The 9,833-nt window shown below is 43.3% G+C and overlaps 2 protein-coding genes across 2 annotated transcripts in view; one reads left to right on the forward strand and one right to left on the reverse strand.

Moving 5' to 3' along the window:
* Positions 1-9,833, forward strand: part of VPS26C (VPS26 endosomal protein sorting factor C) — a 52,334-nt gene that overhangs the window by 16,003 nt on the left and 26,498 nt on the right. The window lies entirely within an intron of this gene.
* Positions 6,853-9,833, reverse strand: part of TTC3 (tetratricopeptide repeat domain 3) — a 71,412-nt gene continuing 68,431 nt past the window's right edge. Inside the window, exons 44-45 of the mRNA XM_072994125.2 lie at positions 8,968-9,054; positions 6,853-7,933 (exon numbers count right to left, since the gene is read on the reverse strand). Coding sequence (XP_072850226.2) covers positions 7,826-7,933; positions 8,968-9,054 — 195 coding nt within the window. The 3' untranslated portion in view covers positions 6,853-7,825. The remainder of the gene's footprint in view (positions 7,934-8,967; positions 9,055-9,833) is intronic.

The raw sequence follows: 9,833 nt of genomic DNA on the forward strand, positions 1-9,833 counted from the left end.
GTGCTGTATGTAACACCTCCCCTCTTTATAAGTTGTTTTGTAGGGGGAAAGCTAAGGTGCTTTTCACCAAAAAACAACCTGGATAAAACACACAAAACCAGTTATACATACAATATCATACTTACTTATACTTACATTCTAAGTTAACCATATCAATTAGGCATTTAAACATTTACCATATACATTACATCAAGTTACCTTTATTCATACAAACCAACTTCAAAAAAAACAGGTACATTTAACCTTTTGTCATCAATATATATACATAGTCCATGTTTCTTTCGCCGTCTTCATTCTTCAGGTCTTCTTGACAAGGCGTCAGCAACACAGTTCACTGACCCTCTGACCACCTTCACTTCAAAGTCATAGTCTTGCAGATTTAAAGCCCACCTCATAAGTTTGCTATTGTGGGTTTTCATTGTCTTTAACCATTGCAGTGGTGAATGGTCAGTGCACAGAATAAAATGTCTTCCCCAGATGTAAGGCTTGGCCTTCTGGATCGCGTAGACTATGGCCAGACACTCCTTCTCCACGGTTGCCAAATGTCTCTCACCTTTCTGGAGTTTCCTACTCAGGTAGGACACTGGATGCTGGTCACCATTCTCATCCTCCTGGCAAAGAACTGCTCCTACCCCGCTGTTAGACGCATCGGTGTAGATGATGAACTCCCGGTCGAAGTCTGGAGCACGCAGCACTGGATAGTTGATGAGCGCCTGCTTCAACCTCTGGAACGCCTCCTCACAGTCGCTGGTCCACGGGATGCGGTCATCAGTCTTCTTCCTCGTCAGATCGGTCGGCGGAGCCGCAATCTCGCTAAACCTCGGGATGAACTTTCTGTAGTAGCCCACCAACCCAAGAAATGATTTGACTTTTTTCTTGGTGTTGGGTCTGGGCCAATCACGAACGGCTTCTACCTTGGCCTCTAGGGGTTTTATCACTCCTCCCCCTACTATGTGACCCAAGTATTTTATTTCTGGGCTACCCAGCTGCAGTTTGTTCTCTTTGCAGGGCCTAGGCCAAAGCACTTCCTCCCCTGGGTCAAAGTGCCTCTCCCTGGCTCTCTGGTCATCCCAAGCTTTCTTTCTGACCTTTTGAGCTTGCAGGGTCTCTGCTGCTAGCTCTAGGTTTCTCTTTAGGTCATTCCTTAAAGAGTCTATAGATGTCACAACGTCTTGTGGGTCATCCTGGGTGATCTGCTCCCAATTTTGTTTGTTCAAATCACGGGGCCCTTTCACCCTTCTCCCAAATAAAAGTTCAAACGGACTGAACCCGGTACTGGCTTGTGGCACTGATCGATAAGCAAACAAAAGGGATTGCAGCTTCTGGTCCCAATTGTTTGGATTCTCTGCCAAGTAAGCCCTAATCATGCGCATTAGAGTCCCATTGAACTTCTCAGTTAACCCATTACTTTCAGGGTGATAGGCAGTGGTTTCCTTGTGCTTAATTCCACAGATTTGCCATAAGCGTTTCATGAGCTTCGATGTGAACGATGCGCCCAAATCTGTGATTATTTCTGAGGCAAATCCCATCCTGGACATATACCCCACCAAGGCATCTGCCACTGTGTTAGTTTCAATGTTAGTCAAGGGTATGGCTTCAGGGTACCTCGTGGCATGGTCCACAATGGTGAGAATGAACCTGTTTGTGGTCTTGGGCAAGACCCCCTCTTTGTGGTCTTGGGCAAAGGTCCCACAATATCCACCCCTATGCATTTGAACGAAGTGTCAATCACAGGCAAAGGGCACAACTTTGCTTTGGTCCTGTCGCGGCTATTCCCCTGCCTTTGACACACATCACATTGTTTACAGAACTCCCTGATCTGCTTCCCTATGTCAGGCCAGTAAAAATTCTGTGTGATTCTCTGCTGTGTTTTGTTCACCCCTAAGTGCGCAGCAAACATGTCAGAGTGCCCCCTTTGTAAGATCATGGGGCGATACTTTTCAGGTACCACTAGCTGACTTCGGATCCCATCTCCCCCTTTTGAGATATTCCTCAGGGTCTCTCTATACAAAATCCCCTTTTTCTCTAGAAATCTCACTGGGGTTTCAGGTGTTAGCTGGGCGTCAGTCACCTGTTGAAAACACTTTTGGAGAGTGGCGTCTGCCTTTTGCTCTTGTCCAAATCTGCTGTCTGTGGTTAAGGTTTCCACCACAGCTTCTGAACTCCCCCCACCTGCTTCCGTCTCGGGCTCATCATTACCCCCCTGAACTGTCCCCGTGGTGGCTTGTGAACGTGTAATCACTAGCACCCGTTTCACATGTTCAGCCAGGTCATTTCCCACGAGCACGGCTGCTGGCAGAGTCGATGAAACCGCTAGCCGCCAAACTCCCCTCCAGCCTTGAAAGTTCACAGGTACCTCCGCTACTGGCAGTGAGATCACCTGCCCCTCAATCCCTGCCACCTTCATGCTCTCATTTGGGATTACATATTCCCTAGGAATAATATCTGGATGGCACAGGGTCACCTGGGAACAAGTGTCCCGCAGCCCCCGATACTGATGGTCAAGTATTCCTACGTCCACCCCTGCTGTCTCAAACAACTGAGAATCTGTTCTCACGAGCAAGCATCGCTTGACCTCCACAAGAGGACCATTTTCCTCAGCCTGATCAGCAGATGTAGCTGTTCCAGATTGAGTAGCCATGGCAACAGGCTCCCTCAGTGACAATGAGCCTTGCTCTTTCTGGACACAGAACACAGCTTTTGGCTTGGTTCCACTCGAATCCTGAGGCACAATTCCTTTTAGCTGCTTTAATTTCTCACACTCTGAGATTAGATGGCCCTTTCCCTGACAGAAATAACATTTTCTGCTATATTTTGAGTCTTTCTCATCGTGTTTTGGTTTTCCCTCCAAAATCTGAGGTCTTGGTTTCATGTCTGAGGGCTTCCCTTCACCATGGGCCCCTCCCCCTTGCTGGCTTTTCCCTGGTCCCTGAGAGTACTTGCTGTAGGTTTCTTTAGGTTTCCCCATCGCTTTCCCCTCACCCAAGGGCTTTCTTATTTGGGAAATAAAATCTGCGATCTCGGCTGCCTCTGCCACAGATTTCGGTTTCCTTTCCCTCACCTGGAATTTCAGTTCCCCATGCAGGACTGAATAGAACTGTTCCAGCGCTATCAAGTCTTTGAGCTGCTGAAAGGTCTCTGTCCCCTCCTGAGATAGCCATTTCTCTAGCAGCCTCACCAATTGGGCCCCCACTTGGGTAAAAGTCTGCTCTGGTTTCTTGGTGATTGACCTGAATCTTTGCCTCAGCTGTTCCGCATTTATCCCATGTCTTGCAAACACCAGTTTTTTAAACTCTGCGAAATCTTTCATCAGTTCCTGTGGCATCTCTGAATAAACTTCAGCAAGGCTACCACTGATTAAAGATCGCATGATGGTCATCTTCTCAGTTTCCCTCACTGAGAAGTCCACAAACGCTCTTTCCACTAGGGAAAAGAACACCTCAGGACAATCTCCCTTGTGGTACACAGGGAATTTCTTCAGGTCAGCTTTAGACAGTTGGCCTCCCTCAGAATCCCTATTGTTATTATTGTTCTGGTTCATCAGTTCCAATTTTCTTAATTCAAACGCCATTTTCTCTCTCTGCAATTCCAATTCAATTCTCTGTCTCTCTATTTCAAATTGCCGTTGTTTCTCTCTTTCCCTTTCCTCCATTTCCCTCACCCTCAGTTCATGCTGTTGGGCTATGAGCAATTTTCTGAGTTCTGGGTTCTGTTCTCCCGTGCTGTCACCCTGCACTGAGCCAAATTCATCCTCAGAACCTTGGTCTACCTGGGGGTCTTTCACTTCACCCATTTCTGCCATTTGGCTTCGAGTCAAGGGCATAATCCCCCCCCCCAGAACAGGCTGCTTTCAAAAGTCAAGCCTCAAAATAAAGCGACCACTTTTTTTTTTCTTTTGCCTCAGAACCAGCTTTCTCTGTAGATTGCTGCTGTCCTTCAGCACTAACTTGCAACTGTAGCCAGCCGGAGTCCACCCCCCTCTGCTGGGCCTCTCAGCAGGCAGGCTAAATCACTTCTACTTTACAGTTTTGCCTCAGCTTTTTTCCCGCCAAAAACAGGTTGCCTCAGAGCTCCCTAATCTAGCCCCCAATCTGAGGTTACACGTTCTTCTACTAGTGCACCCCCCCGTGAGGCACACCTAGAAGATTACCTACGCGCTCTCAGATTGTCCCTGACTAGACCCCCCTTGCTCTGGGCACACTTGCCAAGGCTTTGCTGGACCACTGGACAACTGGACCAGTCGTATCCCACACGCTGGACACCAATCAATGTGACAACCCCAGACCTACTGGGACATGCCACACGTTAACTAAGCTGCCACCAACCATTCCCTATAAGAAGTCACACAGACCAGGGATGGATTTTCAACAAATCAAAGAATAAGGTTTATTTAAAACAACACACAGGGAAAATAAAATGATCAGGTGAATAAGATATAGTAACGTGGCTTAGTCTCATTCATACATGCACACAGTTTGGTTCACACAGAACACTCAACTTGAAGCACAGACCCTGAACCTATCAGTTCTGGCTAACCCTTCAGACACCTGAACCTATCAGGTTGGTACTGACTGACACACAGTAGTACCCTGTCTGACACACAGACTCCCACACCAGCTTCTTCTTCCCAGCTGCTGCTTCATCTCCTCAGCTCTCCACACACGCTCCACATATATATACAGTACAGCCCCTCCTCCTGATGTCCCGCCTTCCACTCCCCATAGGATGGAACTTTCCCTCCAAACCCATGACAGACAGGTAACATCAGTGCTGTATGTAACACTTATCTCTTTGTATCAGTTTTGATAATAAGGGGTCCTGCCAGTTAAAGGAAGACTATTCTGTTCTGGGGATGTTCTGTTCTCATCTAAACTATTTCCCATCTAGGTCATGGGATTTGCTTGGACCATGCTTATTTTTGAAATAGTTACAGGTGCTAAAAGCAAGGCCTCCCTGTTAGAATATTTGTGCAGTGGTTGGAACTGCAGCTACTCAGTTTACTGCAACTAAGAAACTATATTTTCCAAAACAAGTAGCTTTCAGATTTCCTCATAATCTAGACCATCATTTTACATATAATGTTCTTTGAATGTTCATATTCAACTTCTTTGGGATACTTAGGCTAAACCATAGGATTTAAACTTTGACCAACTTTATCAGAGGATCTGCTGCAACGAGTCAATCTGATTTACATGCATGCATGAGAGCACAACCCTGCCACTAGAATTAGATGAAATTCCTCTGAGACAAAATGAGGGCAAGGCTGGCTTTTTGTAGATAGAAGAGAGGATAGAATAATTACTGTGTCATTCACTTGCCTTTTGGAAGGCATCAGCCTGTAAGCCCAGTAAATCCTGGTGTGGAATCAGCTGGTGATGGTACAAAAGTTAAAACTGGGTAGTGCACCTGTGGCATAATCCTAAAGCCTGCTTCTCTACCTGTCACTGATAGTTATTATTTTGAGTCAGTCATTCACATTCTAGATCTGGTAAGATAAATAGAGCCTGCTGAGTAGTTGCTCATCTTTTTGAAGTAGTTGAGAGCATGTCTCATTTTCCCAAGAATGCTATCTCACAGAAGATATTTATGATCGCTAAAGTGGTTGACTGACATGCATGGCGAAAGGGGTGGAAGGCAAACTAAATGTGTAGTTTGCCAGTTGCCTCTTTGCCTGAGTAAAAATGTTCTGTCTTCAAACGTGGTTTTTGTAATTTTTCCAGTTGCTTAAGAAAGCTGGACAGGATATGCCAGGTTTGGCCATCATAATTTCAACCGAAATTATTTGAAGGGTGTTACTTTAGATCTTAAAGAATAGGGAGTGCAGGACTGCTCCTATATACATACACAACAGCAGAGGAATGAATCTACCCACTGCTAAAACCTCATGTGAGAGTTTGTATGACTATTAATATTATAACCCCAAAGTAATATCAATGTCTCTGCCTGTCTCAGTACCTCCCGTCCCAGTTAAGACAAAGGAGGGAGTCATTTGGCAGAAAGCTACACCGATTCTCTGCTCAGCTCTCCCCATGGAAAAAAGGTGGGTGGGGAGGCAAGGTAGCAGGTGTACAGTAGATTCGTTTGTGAGAGAGCAAAGGATGGTTGGGGAATTCATTTAGTTAGCTTTTTAGTATGGACTGACCTGCTATGCACTTCCTGAAGTCATACATGAAAACATTGACCCTTCAATGTTCTCATACATGTATGACTTGAGTCTTAGCGCGTCTTTTAATTTTGTAATGCAGTTAGTCCAAAAGAAGAAAAAAGAGGGCAAAATATTGTACAAAAAGGCTGAACTCAGGGAGAAGCATTTGAAAAAAATATGGAGGGAAATAGGAAACATAGATAGGTATTTGTGCAGTCTTTTTAGTGTTGCAGACAGATGTGAAAGTGGATACCATAAATCTATTGTTGAAAGATGCAAAAGTGAAAAAATGCAAAAGTGAAAAGATGGGTTTGTCTGTCCCTACAGAAAGCCATTGCATAATAGAGAATTTTAAGAACCTTCCAGTATAAAGCATTCCCAGCCAGTCCTTCAGCGACCCCTCAAGTTTCTCTCCATTTCAACTGATACAACCTACCAGTGAGTCAAAGGCCATCTAGTAGCAGTAGAAAAAGGAAGATTGCTACAGTGTGAGTCCAGATTATCCAGAAGAGATGTAACTTTGTCTCTGCACATGGCCCATAGGTGTAAATTGCACAAAAAAGCACAGCTAGGCTTGAAGATTGGTTTCCTTTTCAGTAACTTGCTGCTCTATCTACAAACTTGCACTAAGAGGGTGATTGCAGGACTTCTGAAATGCAATCTTACAACTAACAAATAGTTTTTTAAAATGCAGAAGGAATCTCAAATTTGGATAGCAGTCAGTTTATTAATCTTCAGCTGTTAATCAAACAGTTAAATGTACCATTTTGAATCACAACAATAAAAAGGATACAAAAGAATATGACATAACTTGCAGTTAGGTCTAGCTACAAAAAAGCTATTTTGCTAAAATTAAAGAGCAGTTTTAGGGACTAGTCTAATTAAAATTAGAGTATTTTGGCAAATACAGATTTCTGTGGTTTAGAGAGTTGCTTGGACATCATGTTTGGCAAAATTATGCCCGCACAATTTTATGGATGTTAGCTCCAGTACAGTTATTTTAATTTTATGTTTGAAACTGCACATTAATGGGAGTGATCTCTGAAGAATAGAGCACTAACCTTGCAAAAAGTGAAACCTAACTGAAAAAGGAGATTACTAAAAATGCATGGGTGCCTTGAGCTTTCTTCTGCAGTCTTCAGATTGTTTAACCAATTTGGAGCTGTATCTAAAGACGAGATTATCTGTGATAAACAATGGACACCAGGTTCTCAATTTTTCTGAGTAACAGTTACCCACTCAAAATCAATCTACAATATTGAATTTGCTAATTACAATAGCTGTGTCTAGCTATATTATTTAAAATGTTAATACATTTATTTAAGGGGATGTTTGTTAACAAATTTTGAAAACTGTTTTCCATTTGTTTTATTCTACAATGAACATACTAATTTCTATAGATAATATATCACTACTGTAAAGCGAAAAGAAATAATCTGAAATTCTCTAGGTGGCACTGACCCAACTGAACAATGTAGGGTACAAGTCATTAGACTTGCTGTCATAAAATGGCAGTATCTTAATTAGTTTACCCTCTTTTCTAATCAAAACTTTTCAAAGGGCAAGGTACTGTTTTCTAACATGCAATACTCAGTAACAGAAGGAGCAGACTACATCTTTATTACCATGATTTTAAATAATCCAAATTGCACATTTTTGATAACACAAATATTGCAACATCTAAGTGATTTTGTTCCGTCGAGGAAGTTCAGGATAATCTTCAGGTAGAAGAATGTGATGCCGACATGTTGGACAAGTATTGTGCTCCTTGATCCATGGCCCAATGCACTTAATAAAAGCATAAGAAAATGTGTGAGGTGGCACTTTTTCTAATTACACTTCCGAAAGCACTCTTAAAATAGTTAACCCTCAAACATTCTGCTATCTAGCAGTATTTCAGCATAATTCTAAATAAATTAGGCTGTGAAGTGAAATAATTTCAAATTAATCATTTAAATTTGAAAATAATTTGTTAGTCTTTTTCAATTTAGCTTTCACAGAAATCAAGCTTACAGCAGCTATTAGAGAGTATTTGAGACCTTAAAAACTGCCACTGCACATCTGAGTCATACAATATTTTCATTCAGATTGCAAGGCATAGTCATGATCAATACCCACACAGCCAAACAATGTAAGGGTTGGCTGAGCATAATTCAGTAGCATATTAAAAGCCTAAGTTGCTTTATTTGGCATGAACTGTAGCCCACATTATCAGATGACACTGAGTACAGCATTCAGTTGCCAGGTATTTATCTTGGCAAGGAGTGGAGGGTGGTGTAAGGAGATGAAAGAATGAAGTAACTGACGGCTTAATAGCCACTGAAGTAACAAAAACATCAAGCATATCAACACATTTATTGTGATGAATAATCTTTGTCCACAATATAATCAATACGTAGAGTTTAACCCTCACCAGAGCTGCTAGGAAGAGAAACAGAAATATTACGGGCAAAGAAAACTACCAAATAGTGGGCATAAATAACAGTGGGGTGGTCATACAAACAAGCCTGCCCAGATGAACTGGATAACATACAGACCAAATCAGTTCTGACTCCTGTCCTCTGAAGGTGCTAGCCACAGAGACTGGCAAAATGTTAGGAAGAAAAACCTTAAGAACACGGCCAAACAGCCCGGAAAACCCACAACCACAATCAAATCAGTTGTGCTTGCCACTATAATGCAATTAGCATAAATTTCAGCAGTAAATTGCCACAAGAAGTAAGAATAGGCATTTGTTGTTGTATGCCGTCTACAATTTCTTGTGGCAATTTTTGCTCAAAGCTGCTTCTCTCCAAGCATATACAACTGAGTATTCCACTTACCAGTTTGTGAAATCTGTGTCCACAATCCAGCACATGCAACTGTTCTGAATTTAGTTCCTCATGACATATTACACAGGGATCATTATCCTATAGGAACAAATGCACATACAATAACTTAAAACTTTCAGTTTCATAAGTCATGTACAGATGTGAAATAAGTTGCATTGTGGATACATTTTTATTGCCCACTAGGAGAGTATAAAGTTCCCAAGGTCCCCTGTCAAATGTGAAATGGTTTAGGAAAAAACCTGCAAGATGGCAGAAAAGATGCTGCCAGAGAACAGAAAATAATAGTATAAAATAGGGGAATTTTTCAGTCAACATAAGAGAGCTTCCTAATTAAATATTACAGTCATTCTGAACTCTAAGGCTTGCACTGAGAAGAAAGCCTATATTCAGTTTAATTTTAGAAAGCTACCATACTTTTTAATATATACAACTCCCCAATGTATATGATGACCCCCAATTTTGACCCTTGCCAGAGGTGGAGCAGCAGTCAATGGGCAGCCACGAGGGGTGGCCCAGCGTGGCTGCGCCTCTGCCTCCAGCTGTCATCACCATCCTATCGCCTCCTCCAGCTCATGTCGCTGCCTTGTCCCCTGCCCTAAGGGAGCCCGTGAGTGGTGCTGGAGAAGGGGGTCCGGTGCCGGCGGCAGTCAATGGGCAGCCATGGGAGGCGGAGGCAGCTGCACTTGGGTGTCTATTGACTGCCGCTGCCCCCAGCACCAGTGCCGGGGCTCACCTCCAGCTGACGTCTGTGCTTGGCTGCCTCTTGCGGCTGGCCATTGCAGCCGCCACCGGATTGCCTCCTCCAGCGCTACTCGTGGGCTCCCTCCGGGCAAGGGATAAGGCAGTGACGTGAGCTG

This window comes from Pogona vitticeps, chromosome 3 (genome assembly GCF_051106095.1).
Source record: "Pogona vitticeps strain Pit_001003342236 chromosome 3, PviZW2.1, whole genome shotgun sequence".
In the NCBI taxonomy this organism is placed as follows: Eukaryota; Metazoa; Chordata; class Lepidosauria; order Squamata; family Agamidae; genus Pogona; species Pogona vitticeps.